At 48.8% G+C, this 24,341-nt stretch overlaps 1 protein-coding gene across 2 annotated transcripts in view; it reads right to left on the bottom strand.

Annotated features, from left to right (window-relative positions):
• The window catches only part of gripap1 (GRIP1 associated protein 1), a 37,621-nt gene extending 13,582 nt beyond the window's left edge, over positions 1-24,039 (bottom strand). Inside the window, exons 1-26 of one of the 2 annotated variants that reach the window (XM_066709924.1) lie at positions 23,969-24,039; positions 21,926-21,992; positions 21,180-21,241; positions 20,686-20,712; positions 19,910-20,017; positions 18,732-18,888; positions 18,036-18,211; positions 17,815-17,863; positions 17,391-17,461; positions 16,795-16,842; positions 16,421-16,452; positions 16,075-16,122; positions 15,824-15,923; positions 15,619-15,696; positions 15,042-15,134; positions 14,642-14,776; positions 14,288-14,383; positions 13,933-14,145; positions 11,535-11,648; positions 10,846-10,923; positions 10,279-10,374; positions 9,955-10,011; positions 9,669-9,768; positions 5,528-5,658; positions 4,266-4,382; positions 3,127-3,220 (exon numbers count right to left, since the gene is read on the bottom strand). In XM_066709924.1, coding sequence (XP_066566021.1) covers positions 3,127-3,220; positions 4,266-4,382; positions 5,528-5,658; positions 9,669-9,768; positions 9,955-10,011; positions 10,279-10,374; positions 10,846-10,923; positions 11,535-11,648; positions 13,933-14,145; positions 14,288-14,383; positions 14,642-14,776; positions 15,042-15,134; positions 15,619-15,696; positions 15,824-15,923; positions 16,075-16,122; positions 16,421-16,452; positions 16,795-16,842; positions 17,391-17,461; positions 17,815-17,863; positions 18,036-18,211; positions 18,732-18,888; positions 19,910-20,017; positions 20,686-20,712; positions 21,180-21,241; positions 21,926-21,992; positions 23,969-24,010 — 2,389 coding nt within the window. In that variant the 5' untranslated portion in view covers positions 24,011-24,039. The remainder of the gene's footprint in view (positions 1-3,126; positions 3,221-4,265; positions 4,383-5,527; positions 5,659-9,668; positions 9,769-9,954; positions 10,012-10,278; positions 10,375-10,845; positions 10,924-11,534; positions 11,649-13,932; positions 14,146-14,287; positions 14,384-14,641; positions 14,777-15,041; positions 15,135-15,618; positions 15,697-15,823; positions 15,924-16,074; positions 16,123-16,420; positions 16,453-16,794; positions 16,843-17,390; positions 17,462-17,814; positions 17,864-18,035; positions 18,212-18,731; positions 18,889-19,909; positions 20,018-20,685; positions 20,713-21,179; positions 21,242-21,925; positions 21,993-23,968) is intronic. The other variant, XM_066709925.1, reaches the window with a different exon arrangement.
• Positions 24,040-24,341: the final 302 nt, after the last annotated feature.

Raw genomic sequence — 24,341 nt, 5'->3', positions numbered from 1 at the left:
GAGCCAGAGCTGCCCAAAGACGAACAGAGGGGTGCAGCAGCAGACCAGGCCTCTCGTGCCAACGTTGCACCGTTCTGCCCAAATGGAACGCAGCGAGATTCAGCCAGTAGCCCGTACAGCGTTGAAGCAAGGCATTGTTGGTGTCTAAGTCCTGGGTTTGGACTCCTGACGTCGGGACGCCGTATTTCTGAGTTAGTCACCGGTGCAGCGCCATTGTTTTACAACCACCACAGTCACGTCCGCAGTCCAACCGCCACGCGCCGCGGCCCGGCAGCCTCCCGTCTAATCTACGACCCACACTGGGACTACACGAGCCGTGCGCGCATGCAAGACCCAGATAACAGGAGAGAGCAGCCAGAGTCTTCCCTCACTGAGGAAACAGTCTTACTGTTTTGAAAATGAAAAAAATATATATGCAAACCATAAAACTCTACCAATGCATGTAGCAATCTTGGTTCTGACTTTGTCTTAATCAAAAGTATATTCGATTTGGATCTGGAGATGAAAGCTAGTTTCGCAGCGACTTGAATGAGAATTTCTGATGACGAGGAGGAGGATTAAAATGCGATACAGACGCTAATGAGACAGTTTTAAGCTCAGCCACTCGAGCTGCCGCTACTTCTGCCCTTTTTTTCGGCTTCTTCTTCACGTTATTCATTTGTTTCTGTATCCGTTTCACCCCGACGGCAGCACCCTCACATTTTTTTTTAAAGCTTTTATCAAATTGGCTTCACACAGCAGGAAAACAGATCTGGTTGGAAGAGGGCGCACAGGCTTTAATTTTTAATCGCCTGGGCCACATTAGACAGGGGAGGTAGACGGCTACGTGACTGTTGCTTACAGCTCTGAAAGTCAGCGACACCCCTGGAGAGAGACACACAGGAAGTCGAGGGCAGAGGGCGACACAATCACCGCCCCGACCCACGATCGCATCGTCACTAGGCTGTCTGTCCGGGTGACGGCACATCTTTTCCCTGGGACTTCAACGACCTTTGACCTAATCTCCGTTAGAACTGCATGGTGAATTACCATACCGGCAGTCCCGTTCTCACGTTGCGAATGAACCAATCGACTTTAAAGCAGTTTCATTCTTTCTTTCTTCTTTAAAGCAGACAGACACCGCTTTTTATGAAAAACATACTAATCAGACCGAAGCTCCGATCGGGTTTTTAGAAACAGCCCTTTCAAGTCACCGGCTTCCGACGGCTGTAAAAATAGCACGGTTATAAATAGACCAGACACGACGCTTAAAAAGGAGTTTAAATCGGAGACATGCTGCTCTGAGGGTTATAAGAATTACGTATAAATATATACGTGTATCCGCTCTGTGATGAAAGGACTGGGGGGACAGGCCGGGAGCTGCAGTCGTGTCTGATGGGGACTTCGGGGACAGTTCGGCCGTCTCTTCTCGGGCTTTTGAAGACTTTGAGCTACAGTGAGGGAAAAAAGTATTTGATCCCCTGCTGATTTTGTACGTTTGCCGACTGACAAAGAAATGATCCGTCTATAATTTTAATGGTAGGTGTATTTTAACAGTGTGAGACAGAATAACAACAACAAAAAATCAAAAAAGTTATAAATTGATTTGCATGTTAATAAGTATTCGATCCCCTATCAATCAGCAAGATTTCTGGCTCCCAGGTGTCTTTTATACAGGTAACGAGCTGACATTAGGAGCACTCTCTTAAAGGGACTCTCCTAATCTCAGCTCGTTACCTGTATAAAAGACACCTGTCCACAGAAGCAATCAATCAATCAGATTCCAAACTCTCCACCATGGCCAAGACCAAAGAGCTGTCCAAGGATGTCAGGGACAAGATTGTAGACCTACACAAGGCTGGAATGGGCTACAAGACCATCGCCAAGCAGCTTGGTGAGAAGGTGACAACAGCTGGTGCGATTATTCGCAAATGGAAGAAACACAAAATAACTGTCAGTCTCCCTCGGTCTGGGGCTCCTTGCAAGATCTCACCTCGTGGAGTTTCAATGATCACGAGAACGGTGAGGAATCAGCCCAGAACTACACGGGAGGATCTTGTTAATGATCTCAAGGCAGCTGGGACCATAGTCACCAAGAAAACAATTGGTAACACACTACGCCGTGAAGGACTGAAATCCTGCAGCGCCCGCAAGGTCCCCCTGCTCAAGAAAGCACATGTACAGGCCCGTCTGAAGTTTGCCAATGAACATCTGAATGATTCAGAGGAGAACTGGGTGAAAGTGTTGTGGTCAGATGAGACCAAAATCAAGCTCTTTGGCATCAACTCAACTCGCCGTGTTTGGAGGAGGAGGAATGACCCCAAGAACACCATCCCCACCGTCAAACATGGAGGTGGAAACATTATGCTTTGGGGGTGTTTTTCTGCTAAGGGGACAGGACAACTGCACCGCATCAAAGGGACGATGGACGGGGCCATGTACCGTCAAGTCTTGGGTGAGAACCTCCTTCCCTCAGCCAGGGCATTGAAAATGGGTCGTGGATGGGTATTCCAGCATGACAATGACCCAAATCACACAGCCAAGGCAACAAAGGAGTGGCTCAAGAAGAAGCACATTAAGGTCCTGGAGTGGCCTAGCCAGTCTCCAGACCTTAATCCCATAGAAAATCTGTGGAGGGAGCTGAAGGTTCGAGTTGCCAAACGTCAGCCTCGAAACCTTAATGACTTGGAGAGGATCTGCAAAGAGGAGTGGGACAAAATCCCTCCTGAGATGTGTGCAAACCTGGTGGCCAACTACAAGAAACGTCTGACCTCTGTGATTGCCAACAAGGGTTTTGCCACCAAGTACTAAGTCGAAGGGGTCAAATACTTATTTCCCTCATTAACATGCAAATCAATGTATAACTTTTTTGAAATGCGTTTTTCTGGATTTTTTTGTTGTTATTCTGTCTCTCACTGTTAAAATACACCTACCATTAAAATTATAGACTGATCATTGCTTTGTCAGTGGGCAAACGTACAAAATCAGCAGGGGATCAAATACTTTTTTCCCTCACTGTAAATATAGCACACAGTTTCACTTACGCTTTTTTAAGCCGTTTCTAAAAGGCAGAGATAATGACTGAACTCCAGAGCAGCGCTGCTTGTTGTAACGAGCATCAGAGAGAGAGAGAGAGAGAAAGCTCACCTCTGCGGCTGTCCATGACGTAGGTCTCGATGATGGCACTCTTCTTGCAGATGTCATCGGCCATGGAGGAGCAGCTGACCTCCAGGTGTTTCACCTGCAAGAGCAACACAGACGAGGTCAAATCTCCCGCCATGGCCACACACACTGCTGGGTGACGCCTCTCTCTCCCGAGGACGGTCCGGCCGGGAGGGGAAATCATCCGCGTCTTTCCTCAGACGCGAACACATACAGGGTGTGTGAACCCAGGACCTCCTGCTTATTAATTAATGAATAAATCAAAACAACAAATAAAAGAAAATACCTGGGTGTACTGGGACAGCCGAGAGAGAAGGAAAGGACAAAAATACAAAGAAAGAATACATAAGTAAACACCCAAATCAGAACAAGTGGGATGTGTTTAATAAGAGGGTTAAAGGACGGGACAGGCCGGCGGAGTTTCATCCTCAAGGCGTCCCTCCGGCCGGGATGTAGGTCAGGCTGTCAGAGCCTTCAGAGCAGACACACCTGTGCACTCAGACGCTCCTGCAGGGTCTCGGGGGTTCGGTGTGTCAAACAGTAAGAGAGGGAGGGGGGGGGAAGAAAGATAGGGGGAAGGCAGGTGAAACGAGTCTAAAATGAGGTGGGGGGGCCACTGTAGTGTGAGAGCCACGCCAGACAGCTCAGCCCCCGCCTGTCAGTCAGGACGCCGTTTGAATTCGGGCCAGTGACATCCAGCCACCAAGATAGAAAAGATGAGCAGAGGAGGGCTGTCACCCGACACCGCTGACCTTGGTATCGAACAGGCTGGCTGTCTGTGCCACCCTGTGCTCAGTCTGACTGACTGACTGACTGACTTCACCACGACGGGCACAGACCGCCTCGGTGGGACGGGAGGAGTTGCACACACAGAGAGATGAAATGCCATCCAAACAAGCTCTGCAAAACAAGCAGACGCCTTTTTACGTTAGCCAGGAGCTGGAAATAAAACGCATACAAAAGGGGTGTAAAAGAAAGAATAGCAATGAGGGAGAGAAAAAGGTTCCGCAATGATTTTCTCTCATTTCTGTTCTCGGTCATGGTTGGATGAGGAATGGGAGAGGGAGAGCGAGCGAGCGAGAGGGAGAGCGAGCGAGCGAGCGAGCGAGAGAGAGAAACTCCACCTTTTCCTCCAGCATCCACTTCTCCTGCTGCACCTCGGCCAGCCTCTGGAAAAGCTCCCCCACCTCATCGTCCGAGAGGTCGGCAGGCCGCTGCGACTGGGGGCTGCCAGTGTTGGACTAGAGGGGAGAGAGGGAGAGAGAAAGTGAGAGCAGGGTCTCAGAGAGAGGGAGGTATCCCCACACGGATGTCTTTGCGTTTCAGACCATGTGTGGGATCTCCCCGTGTCCACTGCTTCTGGGACGCCAGGCTTCGGTTTCCCTGCTCTCTGCTTTTGGGGGATTGTGTAATTAGTGTGAAATCAATCCCCTCGCAGTGCACACAGACGCACTGCGCCTCTCGTAGCGCTACACTACAGACGAGGAGGATTTTGGGATCCTTTAAAACTATCCATCGCCTCCCAATCCGATGTGTGTGAGTAACAGACGAAGGACTTTGACCTAATTGTTTCTCCGTTTTTGTCTTTCCTCGGGCTACCCTCCACACACACACACACTTTCCCATTCGATTCCACTCTCTGTCTTCAGCTCCTCAACTAGACACGGAGGCTTTTTACTCCTTGTCTCACAAGACTGGAAAGATCTTGTCAGTGCATGTAAAACAGCCTTTTGATTCAGAACGGTTTGGACAAGATTGCATTTTATAGCGCTGGGGGTTTTATTTGCTCAGGAACGGACAGCATTCCCAGTTCAAAGCCAGGCCTTGCTAAAACTAACAGCCTTGTCATTATATAAGGGGCACAGCACTGAGCACAAAGGTAGTGCACTCCAACACCTCCTCCCACAGAAGACTTTAACAGCAAACCGTGCCGGAAGTCACCAAAACAAGGCGGCTAACCCCAGTACTGAACATAAAGACAATTAAGGATGTGTTTTAAGACGACAACTATCTCATCTCATCTTGTCAAACCAGTAGACAGCATCACGGAAAGAGCTTTTTCAAAACTGCTCTAGTTTTTAATTATCGTACAAGTTTTCCAGCATCAGGAGTATGATTTGATTGAAAGGAGAAATACAACGTAGCGCGCTCAGATCATTATGTTCAACCGAAGGCAATCTGAATGTTCTACTCGTCTCAAACCAGAGAAAATACACAGATTCAGGGCGTTTGTATTTGGGATCAATCGTTTTTACATCAAAGTATCTACGAGACTCTTTAAGAAGCTTGGGAAAGAAAAACACCACTAAAGTCTGAACAGCAAACAGTCTGTTTCTGAGACACGGCGACCGACCCCCTAAGGCCCGGGCTCGGCGGGGTTCCGTACCTTGTTGGCGCCGGCGGGGGCCGCCCCCTCCTTCATGATCTCGCGGTAGCTGAAGGACGACACGCTGCTGCTGTCGCCCGTCTGGGTGCGGCTGGGGGAGCTGATCTCCGACAGCACCAGCTCCTCCAGACCTGAGGGAAAGAGAGATGGAGAGAGAGAGAGAGAGAGTTCGCTCAGTGGGACAAACACCCGACAGAAACCCTGCATGCAGAGTTCTGCAAAAATATTCTACAGGTTCAAAGGAAAACACCAAACAATGCATGCAGGGCAGAATTAGGATCCATTATTAATCAATATACACAAAAGAGCAATTCAATTTTGGCTCCATCTAAAAAACAGCAACACACACTCCTACCACCACAAGGCCAAGAGCTGAACCCAGAGAGGAGCCCCCTCAGCCAGCTGGTCCGCAGGCTCACTGCACACGCACAGCGACACCGGCCAGCCTCAGGACAGCAACACACGTACGCACGCACTCACGCACAGCGACACCAGCCAGCCTCAGGACAGCAACACACGCACGCACGCACACACACAGCACAAGCAAAAAGTAAACTGCAGTGCTATCGGCCCTAAAAAGACACGACACGTTGGCAGAATACCCGAGTTCAATAACGAACGAAAAACACAAAAGGATCCTGACCAAATACAGGCTCAGTGAGCACAGCCTGGCCATCGAGACGGGCCGGCACAGGCAGACCTGGCTGCCCAGAGAGGAGCGGCTGTGCCCCCACTGCCAGCGCCGAGAGGTCGAGACAGAGCTGCACTTTATTCTACAATGTGAACATTTGTACAATGAAAACATTTATGAGCAAAATTTTTCCCCAAAATAGCAGATCTCTGAGATTTCCAGACCTGCCAGACTCGGAGAAAGTGCCAGTCCTTCTGGGAGAGGAGACCAGCTGCATATTACTGGCAGCCCAGTATCCAGCTGCCTGCCACAGCCTGAGGGACACAGTGGACACTCAGTCCACTCACACAGGGGACACCCCTGGACACAGGCAATGACACCTATGCTACACCTAACCATTTTATGTTGCTCTGAATTATTGTTTAATTTGACTAATTTAAATGAATCGGTTCATTGTTTACCATACATATGTGTATTTATGTATGGAAATGTACATGTATGTTTTGAAACTGTTTGTTCTGTCATCATTGCTTTGGCAATACTTATTTCTGGTCATGCCTATAAAGCACCTTGAATTTGAGAGAGAGAGAGGGAGAGGGAGAGGGAGAGAGTCAGATGTGCCATGTTGTTTATCTGGCATATATCATTTCTGTTTCCATTTATCCATGTTTTGGCAACACCAGAAAATCCCTGTTAGGCCAGTAAAGCACATCTGGATTTGAATTTGGTGATGCAAGACAGAAGAATTATATATATATTCCTGTACAATAATTCTGTGATATACTAGCACTGCAGTGTGAGAGAGAGAGAGAGAGTAAGTGAGAAAGAGAGAGAGATGGGGGGTAATATATCCATTCCACCCTGCAGTTCACTAACTCTGCACTAAAGAGAGCAGGAAGGGAGGATTAACACACAGAGAAACCTCCAGGATTTATTGTTACTTTGTTATTTTAGTTTTTCCCTCGGGCACGACAGTAATGAGATTGGTGGTCAGCGGGGGGGGGGGTTGGACAGTAAAGGTGCTCCCACATGACATCTTACTGTATTGGTCTCAAAAATCAGTGCTTTGGTCAGCTGGAGAGAGACTAATACTATTACAAGCTTTTATTGTTTTTTCTTCATGAGATTCAATGAGATTCAAGATTTGGACACACAAAAAAAGGTTGTGCTAGAAAGGAAAACGCCAACTGGCAGATGAATCCTCTTTTCCTTGTGCGGAAAGGACCAATAACTGCTTCCCACAAAGCAAACAAAGACAGGACTGACCTTCAAGAGTTAAAAAGTGGCAGAGGAAAATAAAACATCTAATTTGGACTTAATTGGTTGTTGGCGGGCAGCTCGGTGAGCAAACATGAGCGCGTCTTTGGCAGGTGAAGGTAGAAAAAACAAAAACAAAAACAAAAAACAAAAGCGACTTCCATTAGATACAAAGGAAAACAAAAAGGGGACCAAAATACATATCAGAGAGCACGGATATAATAATTTATAGGTTTCAACCCAGCGGATCCAATTATCGTTGGCATCTGCTGTTATATTTCTTTAAAGCCACGATTGCGGCGATGGTAACTGCCCCATAATTAAAACTGAAGTCGCGGATAGTGTGGAGGAGAGGAGAGAGAGAGTTCTTTCCCAGGCAAGAGAGGCATAAGAAAATATAGATAGATGGATAGATATAATAACTGGCTCTGTTCTAGCATTATGGAAGTGGGACAGAGATAAAGGTCCCCTACTTTAAAATGTCTGATTCTCCACTTTCCTCCGAGCCGCCATTAAACATTAAGAGTCGGGCTGAATTATAGATGCTCCCAAAGAGCACGGCCCTGGCACTGCCAAGTGGGGGGGCAGTGCGGGAGCCCGGCCTGCGTCGTGCCAGGCGGAGATCCCTGACGCATCTTCTTTTTGGGGGGGGTGTCATTAATTATTGACTACTCTGGCTCTGGATGGTATTGATGTGGGGGTGGGGGGGTCATCGGAAGGGCAGGTTTGTGGGAGACAGCCATGCAAAAGGGTTGCCACAGTGAGTGAAATGTGTTCAGTGTGTCAGTGTTGGGCTGCAGTGTGTTCAGTGACTCAGTGCTGGGCTGCAGTGTGTTCAGTGACTCAGCGCTGGGCTGCAGTGTGTTCAGTGACTCAGTGCTGGGCTGCAATGTGTTCAGTGTGCAATTAATCCTGTTTCTGATCTTTTTCAAGGCTTCTGGGAGCTGAGAGTGAGGAATGCTAATGTCTCCGGGGGCACAGAAGTGTCTGTGTCTCTGTGTGTCTCTGTGTGTCTCTGTGTGTGTGTGTGTGTGTGTGTGTGTGTGTGTGTGTGTGTGTGTGTGTGTGTGTGTGTCTGCGTCTGCGTGTCTGTGTTTGTGTGTCTCTCTGTGTTGAACTGCGCTGTGGAGGCCGCTCCAGTGGAAGCCTTCAAGAAGCAGCTTGACGAGACGGTTGGATCGATAAGCTACTAATAACCGGATGAGCCGAACAAAGAGGCCGAGACTCGCTCCCTCATTACCTCTCCTCACCTGCGCCTGCTCTCACTAGAGCCAGCTTCAGGGGGTTCGGCCCGATCACATCCCAGAGACCCCCGTGATCGGCCTGGTGCTATCCCAGAGATCCCAGTGATGCCAAAACACCTGCGTTTATACTTAGCACTGGTCACTCTCCACACACTTTCATTTCCTGGTCTTCTATGGCGTAGAGAGGCCCGACCGCACGAAGTCACTTGTGGCAGCGGCACTTTTAAGACCACCGCAGGAAAAGGGAAACATCCAATTACCTGAAAGTTGTGGGATTACGCAGATAAACTCCCAGAAGGACTGGGTAATTAACAGGTGTGTCGAGCCGGATTAACGAACAGAACGGCCTCTGAAAGGTTGCCTTTGCAGTAATTTGCACACTTCTAACCACAAAATGATTTTGAACCAGATGTGGAAAGGAGCTCAGAATGAACCACACACGTTTGTGCTGGAGTCAGGAGAGACCGGACGGGACCTCTCCTCGTCTCCCTCTCCCACTCCCTCGCTCTAATTTTTAAGTGCTGGTTCAGTCCATACATCCCGGCCATTCGGTTGAGTGCTATATAACTGCTTTCACGGATCAATTTATCACAGGGCGGCGATCAGCAAAATCCATACTAAATAAACTAATAAATAAATAAACAAACGCGGCACATTTTCTCCGAAGAACATTCATCTCCTTTCGGGATTGAGTCAACGGGAAGTGGCGCTTCAAAGCCAGACCACCCCCATTATAAGTTCAGATTGACCCTACCTGCTTCTGAAGCTCTAATTAGCATCGTTAAATAATCCCTCCCAATTAAACCCCACGACAAAGAAATGAGGGGATATCTTCTGCTCAGCCGTCTCTCAGCGACTTGGGGGAGAAAGAGGAGCTGGGCATCGATCAAACCCTGGCACTCTCTCGCACCGGCGACCTCCCCAAGGGCGCCCCCCCCGGACCGCGGCCGAGAGCAGCGAGCTGTGACGGAACGCAAATCCGTGTCAGGGCTGGCCGATTTGTACCCACCTGGCCGGGTCTTGGTGTTGGTCAGGATCTCCTGCAGCCTCTCCTGCAGCTTGTCGGCTCTTTTCCTCTCCAGGTGCAGCTGCCTCTTCAGGTCTTTGAGCTGCGGGGGGGGCGAGAGCAGTGGTAAACCCCAGGCCTGGGCCTCTACGACACCCTATTAAACAGCGTGAACTGGCGTCTTTGGGCGCGGGTCTGTGGTCCTCCGATTTGCCAATCTGGCGGCGATCTGGCGCTAAGTAATGTCACTTTCTGGCGACGGCGGGCGGTTCTTCAGAGCGATACTCACAGCCGAACTGCCCTTCTTCTCCAGGATCCTCTGGCCGTCGACCGTGTCTTTGATCTCCTGTGAGGGAAACGGTAAACAGACAGAACCGTAAGAATCTAATCGAAACAGGAAGCAGGAAACAGGAAGCAGGAGGACACCTCTGAGGGTATCCCACCTGAATTTAAACTTTAGAGACGGTTGGTGTTGGTAAATACTGTATTCGTCTAACACCAGATTATTTAAAAGGGATGAAACTGTTTTCAATGAAGATGGGAAGACAGTGTCAAGGTATATCGATGTCAAAACACCAAAATAAGCACCCGAGACAGGGAAAGAGGAACTCGCCTGTTTCAGTTTGTCGATGGCAGATGAATGCTCATCCCTCTCTTTCTCCACCGCTAACAGCTGCTGCTTCACTCCCTCTATCTCGCCGTCTTTACCCTGGAGAAGAGAGTCGGAGAGAAGCAGGTGGTTGTTTGCTGATCAATCCTGAAATCGGTTAATCGGCTTTAGAAATCAACACAACACATCAATATACCGATTTCTACTTAACATCTTAAGGAAAAATATCATAGAAATAACGATGGCTTAACCTAGCTGCAGGAACGGTCTTCGAGAGTGAGAGTATATTCGTTATACAGCTTTATAAGGGTGACTCGCAATGACAAAGCGTAAAGGACCCAAGAATGTTTCCGTGTCGAAAGTGTTCCGGAACACGGCATCAATCAGGAACCAAACCCTCATCATTATCGTCTCACTGACGAAGCCCAATTCAGTCACCCAAACGCAGATTCTAGACCTGTGAATTGTCCATCGGTCAGCCAGCGATGTCACACCACGGTATCCTGCCACATGTTCTGTTTTAGGGGTGAAAAATGCCCCAAATGGAGGGACACAGGAGAGACGTGATACCTGGAGTTGGACAGCGTGTTCGGCCTGCAGCTTCTCGATGTGCTCTTGGCGTTCCAGTGCATTCTTCTCAATGGTTTCCTGTCAAGAGAGTGGACATTTTATACCACGTTTTCAACTTGAGGTGCAACCAGCTCTACCGGGGGCCACCAGCGAATCACAGAGCGGGAATCGGTACCCTGTCACGAGTTTAATTAATCGTTAGAGGCCACTCCGTACTCTTTACGAATCGAAGCGCGACAGGGTACAGGTCTGTAACTTGCGACTGGCAGGTGACTCCGAGTTTTTCTCTGGTCTCGCCCCAGCTCTGATTTTGGATTGACCTGGACCAATGCAATCCTGCTTTCCAGACCTCAAAGTAAAGGTACCCAGCTGTTCCTTTTAATCCACCGTGCCTGTCCAACGCTCCTTGAATACCTGCTAAAGTATGTCAGATCGAACGAATAATTCCACTGATGTCAGCCTTTCAGGGCTCCTGTCAAACACAACACAAGGAGGACATCTAGTGGCTGCAGCTGAGCACGGTTTTGAAATATTAAGACATCTCTCAATCTTTTATTGACAGGAATCGCCATCAGCAGGAAATGCTTTTGTGGTCAATCGCTATTACTCAGCCCCCTCACCGCTGTGATTGGCAGGTTCTGAAATCGGCCCCCAAGGCTTCTGGAAGGATAAGGCCCGGCGACACGTACCTCGGCCTCCTTGAGTCTGCGCTCGAACCAGCCCTTGGTCCCCTCCATGGACTGGATCTGAGCCTGCAGCTCCTCCACAGTCTGCTGCAGACCCTCCAGGTCCTTTGTCCGCGCCTGAGTCACAAACACAAAGAACCACATGGAAAAATATTAGGGATATTACTTGTCCCCAATCTTTTTATTGCTTAATGTCTGTCAGCCACAATGTTTCCCCATCGACACGAAGCACCGACGGACTGGATAAAAGACTCGACGCTGGTCTTAGTGGGGAAGGGGGGGTAATGACTCTGTCGGACTTATCAGATTTAGCCATCAGCAGGACGGGAAGCAAACCGGTTCGCACTTAGCATTCTGGAGGAAGGAGGCCTTGGAGAGAGTCCACCGCGCAATTTCTCCTCCTATTTTAATCTCATCGGATGTGCGTAACGTCCAGAATGAAAGCCACATCGCGAGGCTGGATCGATCGATGTACGTGGGCTGCATACAATCATAAGCAACTACGAGAGGAGAAATAATAAAAAGCAAGCAGGGTTTAAATGCGGCTGGAGCGATGAGACGCGAGACCTCCAGTTTTTTCCCCATTAATCACAAACCATTCGAGGAACATTTCAAAGGAACCACAGGTCGGGAGGGGAGCGCGTCAGTCTCGGAGCGGAAGCCGGGGCCAATGGACTGAGGCACCGATCCCTGCTTTCCCTTTCCTCTCCCACTCTGTCCCTGCAGCGCAGTGTTGCGACTCATCCATGCCAAACAGAAAGTAGTGCATTCGCATAATAATAATTATTATGATTATAATGCTAAAGTTCCCAGAGAAACTTTGTCTGCATGTGACACTATGTTTCAGTACTATATGAGTTGTGTACAATAGTATGTGTACTACTATAGAAAGTACTATAGTAAATTGCAAGGTACTACACTGTAACATAGTATACAATATATCAATGTATTTATTGTAGCACTGTTGTAAATAATATAATATGACATAAGTTACTACAGGATAATACAGTATAAAACCATATAATCTAGTATTTGTTATGTAGTAGGTAGTAGTAGTACATCAAAAGGTACTACAGTATACTGTAGTAAACAGCACTGTACCACAGTATTTCTTATAGTACTATAGTAAAAACTCTAGTACCTTACAAGGTACTAAAGTAAACAGTGTACTACAGTATATCAATTGTGACTAAAGTATAGTATAACAGTGCACTATTAGTATATCCAAGTTACCCCAGTATACTATAGTATAAAAGTGTAATATGGTATAAAACTATTATAGTATTTGTTGTACTGTAGTAATAACTTTACATCACAAGATAATACAGTATACTATAGTATACAACACTGTACCATAGTATTTGTTGTAGAACTGTAGTACTGTAGTATATTATTAGGTACTACAGTATTCAAGTGTCCTATAGTATATCACGTTACTATAGTATAGTATAAAAAAGAACTATAGTATATCACAGGCAACTACAGTATACTGTAGTATAATAGTATATTATGGTATAATAGAGTGCTGCAGTATTTATTGTACTACTGTAGTAGGAACTGTAGTACATCACAGGTGTCTACAGTATACTATAGAAACAGTTATAGGGAATTAATTAAGGTATGTAGTTTGTAGTAGTGAATCATATGGAATAATAATAATATTAATCAGTAATAAACTCTATACATATTTAATGTAGTATAATGATTAGTAGTAGTAGAAGTGGTATAAGTATTAGTACAGTATAGTATTTCATGCTGAAATCAAATAATATGGGATATTCGGAACGCAGTGGGAAACTCCAGTGCAACGCACAAGTCGTAGGGAACAGCAAAGACAGGGAGGAGGAATCAAACGCTGGGAACCGTGACCGCTGGCTACTGATTGGGCTGTAATTTGCATAAACAACGCTTACTGGCTACTGACCTTCAGCTTGTAAGATCCCGCAGGAGAATATGTTCCACCATCGAAGTCAATGGGATTTCTGGGGTTTTTAATCGATCATAACTCAATAATTATGGATCCTAGCCATACAAAAGGCACAGCAGCCTGAACAGAATCAGGACGAATGAGCGTGTGAAGTCTGGGGTGTGTAGGGTAAGAACTGCAGGAGCAGCAGGACAGACGAACGCAAGAACAATAATAAAAAAGATTCTGTAAGAGAACAAGACTCTGCAGACTAATACTGTCGCTGCAGTTAAACAGGTTCTCCATTACAAAAACTATTAGCATCATTATGCAAATATTGCAAATTCTTATACATTTTATGCGAATATAAATAATTTAGAATCATTATAATTATACGAAAAGGAAGTACACTGCATTGAATACACTCAATTTCACAATCGTAGCAGCCAATGGAATCAGGGCATCAGTTTCCACATCCCCCCCTCTCCCGCTCACCCTCTCGTCTCTCAGCTGGGCCCGGATCTCGTCCTCCGTGCGGTTCTTCTCCTCGTGCAGCTCTCTCAGCTCACGCTCGTACTTGGCGCGGATGCCCAGCACCTCCTTCTCATGCTGCAGCCTCACGTTGCCCAGGTCCTCCTTGTGCCGGGACTTCTCCTGCGCCATCTCGATCGCCATCTCGTCTAGCATGGCCTTGCGCTTATCGGCCGTCTGTGGGGGGGAATCGCGGTCAGGCTCTGTACCCCAGCGGACACACGGTATGAAGCTCCAGGCGGGGCAAGCATGTGGCTGTGGCCCAGCCCCGCAGTACGAGTTGCCCCACACTGGGGTCCTATAACTCATGAGCCGGTACCTTGCGCATCTCCTCCAGCTCCTGCTGCACCTTCTCCTTCTCCTGCCCCAGCTCCGCCAGCTGCTCCAGGACACGATTGTTGGCCCTGTTGGCCTCCTGCAGCACACAAAGAGAGACAGAGGAACACCAGAGGCCAGAGTGGATAAACAAATAAATAAAGCCAGGCCACATAGCTCAGACATGGCTGGTCCCAGTCAGAGTGTGACCAGGATTCCCGAGTGATGGCTCACACACAGAGGAGGGGAGGGGGAGAAGAGGAAAAGGTAGATGAAAGGAAGAATAGGGAAAAGAGAGGGAGAGAGGAAGAGAGACAGAATGGGAGAGGAGGAGAGCAGGCCGAGGGAGAAGTCAGACCTGCAGCTGTGAGTTGAGGTCGTCCTTCTGGGCCAGGAAGTTGTCCTGGTCAGCCTGCCTCTGCTGCAGCTCCATCGTCAGAGCCACGTTCTGGTCCCGCAGAATGTTCATCTCCTGGGTCTTGGCCGTCTGGATCTGTCACACACACACACACACACAACCTCGTCAGGCAAACATCAAAGAGGACCGTCTCCATTTGACCGCAGAGGTGCCCACAGTTTCCTCCCCCCCACTTTTAGCATAGTGGATCACCCTCTACAGAACATCCACAAGGGCTGGGCAAGGTCAATGCCAATCCACTTCCGTGGCCACAGACGGACTATAAACGAGTTCCAGCCCCGCCTTGTGGGGGGGGGGGCCAGCGCTCGGCCTACACAGGAAGAGGAAGTGAGCTAAGTACCTGTTCTAAGGCAGCTAGGTTAGTCCTGAGAGCATCGTTCTCAGTCAGGATGCTCTCCACCTGCTCCTGACTGACTGCGCTCTGACACGCGACCTGCAGCACAGCGGGACAGAGGCCCAGGAGGAAGGAGGGATGGAGGGATATGCCCGGGGGGATGAACAGCAGGAAGGATATGAGACGGGGGTGGCAGAGTATAGGAAAAGGTGGAGGAACGGCGAGTGGGAGAGGGCGGGAAGGAAGGATGGAGGCCGAGGGGTGTGAAGAACGGAAAGGGCAGGTGGGAGGCAGAGAGCCAAGAAGAAAAGAAAATTAGGAAAGAGAAGTGGAGAAAACCTTAGAAAGAAGAGGGAAGGGGCCTGTAGAGCAAGAAGATTTCAATTTGAGGGACATGAGATTTCCGTTTACTGGGTTTCTTTGTGGTAGAGTGCAGTGGAGCACAGTGTAGATACATTAAAATCAGAGGAGATCAGTGTAAAACCAGGGTACAACTCCTCCTGAGATAGATTTAACCCAAATAAAGACACATGCACCTATATAAGCCTCTGGTGTGTGAGAGGCACAGACGCTGGGGGGCTACCTGGTCTCTCAGGGCGTGGAGAGCCATCTCGTGCTCCTTCTGCTGACTCTGCATCTGCTCCTTCAGCTCAGCGATGCTCTGTGGAGAGACGCAGGAGATCAGCTCCGGACCGACCTCCTTGCCTCGTGCGTCCGTAGCCCCGCCCCCCCGACAGCTACCGCGCCACCGAGGGCAGGAGACGGAAGCGCCCCGCAGACAGCGTTACCTGACTGGACGACAGCAGGTCTCCTTGCAGCTTCTGGTTGCGGATCGTCATGGATTTCAGCTCCTCCTCCTTCCTCTGCTGGATCTCGTCGATCTTAGTCCTACAGAATTAAAGCGAAGTGTCGTACGGCTGCCTCCGAAACGGTCACGGTTTATGGACCGCAATTATTCAGACAATTATGGACCAGCTGCACATCCATAATAAAACCACACACACACACACACAGTACAGATCATTCTGTGCTCCGTTACCTGCTGTCGTTGTACAGGGCCTCCTTCTCTGCCTGCAGACGCAAGAAGCTGCAGGGGCAGAAACGGACACGGACACAGCTTTAGCAATCCACCCTTCATCAAAAAAACACTTCACCCCCCAACAAGGACACCCAGGCCGGACTCAAACCCAGCTCCCCGGGGCTTGCAAGAAAGCGTCTCAAAGGATCTTTCTAATATCCTTCAGACGGCTTGCGCTTGGCGTGGCCCTTGAAAAGGAAGGCTCTTCTAATGACCATCACTAGAATCCTAGAAGTCAGGTCTGTGGACCCACACACACAGTGCAGTTCAACGCAGTGCCTGCTGGGAAGGACAGAAGACCGCTTACCTCTCCTGTTTCTTCTTCAGCTTATCAGAGAGCTGGGAGGATGGAGAAACAGGAAAAAAGCAACATTAATACAACTAAACACTAAATACATTAGTCTCTAATTAAAACAGCCTCACTCGTAATCCCACTGTAAGAACTAATTTGCTGAAAAGATTCATCTTGAAACTGGAATACGGATACAGAAATGAACAGATGCAGTAGTGGCTCACGTTAAAGTGACCTGCAGTCTAAATGAGGTCAAAACATCTATTTAATACACAGTTAACAGATGGAGAGGTAAACAACCGATTTTTTTCTGGATATATAAAGTGATAGGCAGATCACTGACCTACTGGAGCTATAGGATTAGATTCAGAAATACTTAAAACCGGTACCTTGGCGAGCTCTTCTTGAAGTTTGCTCAGGTCCGTCTGTTTGGCCAACTAAAAAAAGAGGAGAGAAAATTAGTCTTCACTCAAGGGGGAAGGGTCACATGCCTGTGTGGTTAAAAATGGCATCTGGGAGGCATCTGGGAGGGCTCTGGTGTATCTGGTGTATCGTCAGAGGAGAGCAACCAGACTTATTCCAGGTCTGAAGGGAATGTCCTACTGAGAGACTGAGGAACTGAACCTCTTCACCCTGGATCAGAGGAGACTACGTGGGGACTTGATTCAAGTCTTCAAAATAATGAAAGGCATCGACCTCATCAAACCAGAGGAGCTTTTCCAGATCAGCAGGGACACACGCACCCGGGGACACAAATGGAAATTGGGCTTCAAGGCATTCAAGACAGAAAACAGGAGACACTTCTTCACACAGAGAGGCGGCACAATCTGAACAAACTCCCCAGCGATTTGGCTGAAGAGACAATTTGGGAACATTCACAAACAGACTGGATAGGATCCTTGTTCACTTAATTATTAATGGACAACAAACGAGCACGATGGGGCAAATGGCCTTCTCTCGATTGGACACTGTCTTATGTTCTTACCTCCAGTGTCTGGAGCTGCTCCTTCAGTAGCCTCTTCTCCTCCTGCTCAGTGTGCAGCTGTAGCTCGGCCTCTGAAGAGACGACACACTTCAGTCACGCTATCACGGCCCCCCAAAAGGCCCGCCAGCCCCAGTCTCAACTACACGAGCCACGTTCGTGCACGGCTCTCCTAAACCGGGACACTTCCTGACATTACTGACCGAGGACAGCAGAAATGAGCTGCACAGTCACATGAGGACGAGGGAAATTAATTGAATCCCAAGTTGTTCATAAACACCGAGCAGTTTGTAAACTCTGTTCTACCCCCTACTGATTGAGAAAGTCAGAACAGTGTTTTATACCCCTTTTTACAGCTAAATTAAATGAAGCCTCCATAATCCCCCAGCGTCCCCCAATCCCTTCATCGTAGGAATGTCCGACTCACCCGCTAGCTCTTTGACCCGCTGCTCCAGCTTGGCACACTTGGACTCCGCCTGCAACGTGAACAGGCACATGGGTCAATCGTGGACAGAAAGACAGACTCGTTACCGAAATATTTGAAGCAGCACAACGAGGACATGAGAGCGCCGAAGCCAGATCTGTTCCTCTGAACCCCGTGGCGACACTAGCGCTGTGAGACCACCCACTCCTCCCCTCCTGTCGTACCTGTTCCAGTCTGTCGTTCAGCACCCTCTCCGGCGTCTGCGCTCCTCCCCCGGCCGCGCCCGCCTGTGCCAGGACCCCGTCAGTGTCCGTCTGCCCGTCCGAGACCGAGGCCTTGTGCCCGTTCACCGCAGCCCCCCGCTGGCTCTGCACCTCCTGATCATAGCGCTCCTGCAGGGCTGAAGGGGGAGGAGAAGGGGAACATGTTTCAGCCGGATTTGGATTTAGGCTCCTTTCCTCGTGCATCGCGATACAGGACAGTAGCATAGAAACTTGGAGCTGGTGTCTAAATAAAACGCCGGCTAGCTGACTGACACACTGACTGACTGACTGACACACTGAGTGACACACTGACTGACTGAATGACTGACACACTGACTGACTCACTAAGTCACTGACACGCTGACTGACTGACACTTTTCCAGAGGAATTAAATGTGTAAAGCAGGCTGATACGTTACGGGCTCGCCTGTGTTATTCGTTCGATCGATTTCAATGCAGATCGACAGGGAGGGACACTTGGCATCTTTGTCTGTGGCCGCAATGAGACGCACTGTTCTTGTGCGTGAGTCACCCAGTGTTAGAGCACCCAGCCAAATGAAGACTAATCAGTCAGGAGAGGGAATTTGATTAGACGCACAGACGACCGAGATCTGCGAGGATCATGTGGCGGGCGGCCCGGTGATGATGTCCCACTCACCCGCCATGTTCTTCTGCAGGGCGGAGTTCTCGGCCTGGAGGCGGAGCAGCTCCCTGTCCACGGGGGCGGGGCCGGGGCTGGCCACCGTGGGGGCCGCACCCTGCCCCTCCCTCAGCCGCTGGTTGTCCTGCTCCAGCTGTTCGATCTGGGAGCACAGCTGCGGGAGACAACATCAGCATCACAGTCCGCACCCCCGCTGCCGCACGTCTTAGTGTCTCGACCGTTCTTACTTTATTTTGGCCACATTACTGTGTTCTGCTCTCTCTGTGGGCTTCCTAACTTCCTAACTCTTCAGAAACCGCGTTGAGGGAGCGAGGAAGCCAACCCCTTGTAATTAGACAGATGCTTAAGATGACAGAACTGTTGCTTCCATTCCTTCTCCTGCCCCTGTGGCTTCAGTCGCATCTCCTATTCATTAAAAGCCATCAGACACTTCGCCCTAATGGACTCTGTGTCACAATCGCTACAGCTAATGAGAATGTGTGTGTGTGTGTGTGTGTATACACGCCTCTACCCCAATATAAGTCGTCGGGAGCCAAAACATCTTGTCGTGTTATAGGTGAAATGCATTATATCCGTTATTAATAGTCAGCAAATCAATTTAGTTAGAGCTGACACACTGTATGCAGTACATAAATATGTTCTACAGTAGTTAACGATTGCAATCTGATTTACTTAAAAGCTACACAGCATTAACAACACCAGTACTAAACACTGCTAAATGAAACCATGTGGGCTGAGATTCATCAACATCAATCATCTGGTCTGTGCAATGCTTAGGAAAATGCAAAATTCACATAAAATACCAGAAAACACTTTTAATCTCACATCCTTACAAACTGTTGTAAAAAAAAGAGATTTGGGTATTTTAGCAAATAGGAGTAGGGGCCACTCTGTCACTGAGCCAAATGTTAAAATGGAGCTAACAAAGGTAAAGTAATCAAGGGATTTAACTGTCAACATTATAACTATCAGACTTGCAGACAAAACTGTTTTTTATGCAATGTTTTTTAGATCGGAGTGAAAGTTTAAAATGCCGTTAAATGCGCTCGGCTTTGCGAATTCACGTTATGTCAGATCTCATTACATCGGGGGAGAGGTGTGTGTATATATGTGTGTGTCTAATTTAAAATAGAGGTCCCATGCGCGAGCTGCTGAGTCAGAGAGAGGTTCAGCACCTTGGACAGCTCCTGCATCAGCGTGCTGTTCTGCAGGCGGAAGTCGTCCTCCTGGCTGTGCAGTTTGCCCTGCAGCATCTCGTTCTCACTCAGCAGGGCGTCCACCTCCTGCCAAAGACACACAGGACAGGGGTGGGCAACGGGGACGGGCGAGGGGCCCTGCCGCGGCACAGGCCCGGAGGACACTGTAGGTTCACACATGAGCTACGGGTTCCTGTACACAAGCAGCCACCGGCACCATCTGTTGATGCGCTTGTTTAGATTGTGACTTTCATCAACTAGCGTGTGAGGCCTACGGAGGGCATGAAGAAGGTGTATAGTGGTGGCACAGCGGGTGGTGAGGGTTTAAACACAGTGGAAATCAGAACTAAACAGGCAAAGGGCTGTTCTAATGAATGTGAAGAGAACCGATTAACGTTGTATACATCACTCCAAGGGCACAGTGTTGTATTATCATTGTTATATGATACTAACAATATCGCATAAGGGAGAAGTGAGGCGGTTATAACCCCACGTTCATTACTGGGAGGGAAATCAGCTCTTAACGTCAAACAGCCTTCGACATGCAATCGGCCAATCCAGTTCTCACACTGGGCGCATTACTGGCAATCCCAGATAATGAGATGGACTCCCAGGAAAGACTCTCACGAAGCACTCTCTCATTCGAAGTAAGCGGCATCTCCGAGACAGAAGGAGGAGGAGGAGGAGGAGGGTTGAGGAATCGGAAACAAGTATCCCCAGTGGAGGACCCCACTGTCCAAGCAAATCAGACTCACCTGGGCTTTCTTACTCTTGCCAAGAGCCTGCAGAGACAAACAGAGATCGTGTCAGATATCGTTACCATGAACCTCTGGGGGAAGTCACATGTTTAAACAGGAGTCTTCTGTTACCCTGTGTTTGCAGATTAGGCTTTTATTTACATGCATAATTAATGAAGAGCCCTGAACACTGTCATATCCTACATCTTATGACCCTAGGAGACGACATGAGTGGATGACACACTACTGCCTGTCCAAACAGCCTCCGTTTCGCTCCCTTTAATGTTTAAATAAAAGCCGTGCTGTCGTGGTGTCTATGGCAGGAGCAGCAATGAACGTTTCACAAGCGGCAGACGTGGAGGTGGTGGCGGTGGCAGAAGTAGTACAGGATATAGGAATGCTTATATGGATGGTGCAAGGCCCCGCCGTCTTGAAAGTAACCGAGCCATGGTTGGCACCGGCTGTGCTGGAGGGACAGGTGTCCAAAAAAATTAGCAGGGTGGCCCCCCTACCTTCTGTGCTTTGAGGAAATCCTTCTCAAGGGTGGCGGTCTTCTGCCGGACAGCACTGAGCTCTGAAACAGCAAGGAGACCCCCCGTCAGCACACGCCTGACTGTGTGCACACATTGACATAGCAGCACAGGGCAGGACAGCAGCACATTTACAACAGCAGGAGCCATAGGAAGGGTATGAGAAATGAGACAAAAATAATGACAGTTGATTTCAAAAGAGATGTTGCCCTCAAGCTACTACCTGCAGAAATAAAGGGCAAATAAATAACTGATAACCCGAGACACCGTCCGAAACAGCATGATCTGCCTGAAACCTAATCGCAGAGGCACAGGTGAACACGTGGGTCCCGGCCGGCTGCTGTACTGCAGCAAGACCAAGATCATTAAGGAAAAAGCCCAGGACCTCTTCGATAATAGATGTCTGTAACATGAGCGCTCTGCCCTGCTGGTGTGCAGCTCAGTGTAAAACCCCTAAAGAGCAGGAGCCAAGCACGACACGCATCTGCTGACCGGAGTTCATTAGCAGCTCGACGGCGAGTTCACAGGCACGGCAGTTCTGAAATCAGGACAACTTTTGTGTTCTTGTTGTTGTTGGCGTCTCCAGCAAACGAGAACAGTACTTCAGTCAGACTAACTGCACGCAAGGGTGGAAATCAGGAGTCCAGCGAGCGTGAGGATCCATTTCACTGCGGCCCACTGTGAAACCCAGGGGACCACTGAGGAACGGTCATTGAGAGACATCTTACCGGCGGTGTTCTTGCGCAGGTCATCTGAAAGTTGGTAGTTCTGCGTTCTCAACTCCAGGAGCTGAGCCTATAGAAGAGAGAGAGAGAGAGAGAGAGAGAGAGAGAGAGAAATGACCTTTCACATCAGCTGTCCACACACAATCTCCCCACCCACAGCTGAATCATCTCCATAAGACATTTCACGCGTATGTGACTCACACTCTTAAACAATTCCTCCTAATGATAACTGGGCTCCGCTCTAACTGCGGCAGATAATTACCACTGTGCTGTTTTTATTCTGGTTCATAACGTAACCAGGCTTTTTTTTAATCTTAGTGGAATCTTGTCCTCCTCCGGGAATCTGTGCCTCTAGGTTGTTCACGGCCTCATAGTCTTTCTGCTGCTTTCGCAGGCATTGATTGGCCCGAGTCTTGGGCTACTCTACCTAAAATACCACTGGGAGGTCTAAGAGTCATGCTAATCTATGTATATTTTATCACAATCTGACCCAATACTTGAAGCATGTTCGGATATATTATAGTAGGGAAGGGCACAAAAACTTAGTAAAAACGTCAGACTATAAGAAAAGAAAAGAAAAAACGGTCTAAACTGACCATAGTCTTAGTTCCAGTGTCATACAGATGTTTTACACTTTAAATATGAGTGGGAAGGACAAATGTCTACCCTAGTATGATTTGTTTGTTGGTTGTTATTTTTGTTTTACAGTCAGCAGATGTGAAGAAGTCTTGCCCTTAACAAGAGAGAGAAAGCTCCACACTGCTCCATGTGACAGGACTTCTCACATGACCACACCATGAGACTTTCACTTTCCACAGAAAATGCCACACATCCCAGCCCAGCTAAGCACACCCCACACTGCCGCAGCTCACACGCAGAAGGGTGTTGCAATTAGACATCTCCCATTCAAACACACAGACGTAGCCTAACAATATAAGATGGTGGTGATAACCTTTGAGAGACTGATAAGGAACACATATGTAATGTCTCGGCCTGGTACATGGTATTTAAAACAGGCTGCTGTTTGACTAAGTGCCCAACTCAGATAAAGAGTCTTAAAAACACGACAATCACGTCCTTGCTCTTCAACACCCATTCCTGTCCCCTCCGTGACACTTTTTTCTAGGGCTGCACCTGATGCATGAGCAATTGGACAGACCGTGTCGACGTCCTTTACATTTCACAAGGTACATGAAGACGTGCAAGCCCAGTTACGTCATCGACAGCCAATAGCAGAAACGCGGTGGGGGGTTTAAATTGAGGTTACTACATGCATAATTATTAAACAGGGGAGGGAGATATGTTCCTAAAATCCGGGGCAGCATGAGGATTGGCAGTGAATATGATGTGCATCCGTTATTATTATATCCTGGCTCCAAACACCAGGACATTGCATGCAATGTCATCCCCAGGAGGCTGGATTTGTGCTGTTATTGCAGTAAATGGCTGTACGTGTAGCTGAACTGTAACCTGGGCAGCTCGCACGGCTTACTGTCACTCTATGTCATTTCCTAAACAAATACCTCCCTAATAGCTGTCCAAGCAGGCTGGCAACCTCACAACAAACCCTTATCTGAATTGGTATCAGTGAATAACACCACCAACATCTGCCCAGCTGTGCAGAGAGATTACGCATCATCATGCGCTGCTGCACGGCTGGGAAATAAAGCACAGTAATAACACGCCTAATGTCAGCTGCTTTGCACCTCCAGTTGCGCTTAAAAAGCTGCCCGTGACGGAAGCAGATGCGCTTCCGATGCACCGTTTATGTTTAAGCATTTGTTTTATTATTATTCATATTTTCTCCACGGGCTCTTCCAAGGCGCAAGCTGCCGCCTTCCCTAGAGCTATTCCCGGTCGGCCATCCCCACCCGACGCCGAGGCTTCATCCTGGGCCTACGGAACCACCGCTCACGTTCTCCAATGCGTCGCCCCGTACACGCCTTTCGGAACCGGTGCCGCGGCGGCCTGGGCTCGATAGGGAGCCACCGGACCTGGGCACAGATCTAGCCGGGTCACAACAACACGGATATGCGGCCGATTTACCTGCATCCGATGGAACTCCTCCTCCGACAGTGCCTGCGCCATCTTTACTCCGGGAAACACCGGCCGCTACCACTGACGCCGCGGGGGGGAGGGAGATCACGGACGCGCAGATGAAGAATAATCAATGGCTCAGAGGCGGTTTGTGTTGTTGGATGAAGCCACTCATCTGTGCTAGAAGCACGAATAACGCAGAGGTGAAGACAGGACCCATTCGGAAGAAATCCACACAGCTCTGGCAATGAAGGCGCTCATCGGCCCGGCGCCTGGGTGGTACAGTCCAGTGTAAACACTAGCTCAAGCGCGCCGCATTTACCTGCCCGGCAGAGGGCGCGTCGAGCAAACCTGTCTGAAGATACCTGCCCGGGACTGCTTC

This window comes from Amia ocellicauda, chromosome 7, assembly GCF_036373705.1.
Source record: "Amia ocellicauda isolate fAmiCal2 chromosome 7, fAmiCal2.hap1, whole genome shotgun sequence".
Classification (NCBI taxonomy): Eukaryota; Metazoa; Chordata; class Actinopteri; order Amiiformes; family Amiidae; genus Amia; species Amia ocellicauda.
This window is presented reverse-complemented; position numbering and strand designations above follow the sequence as displayed.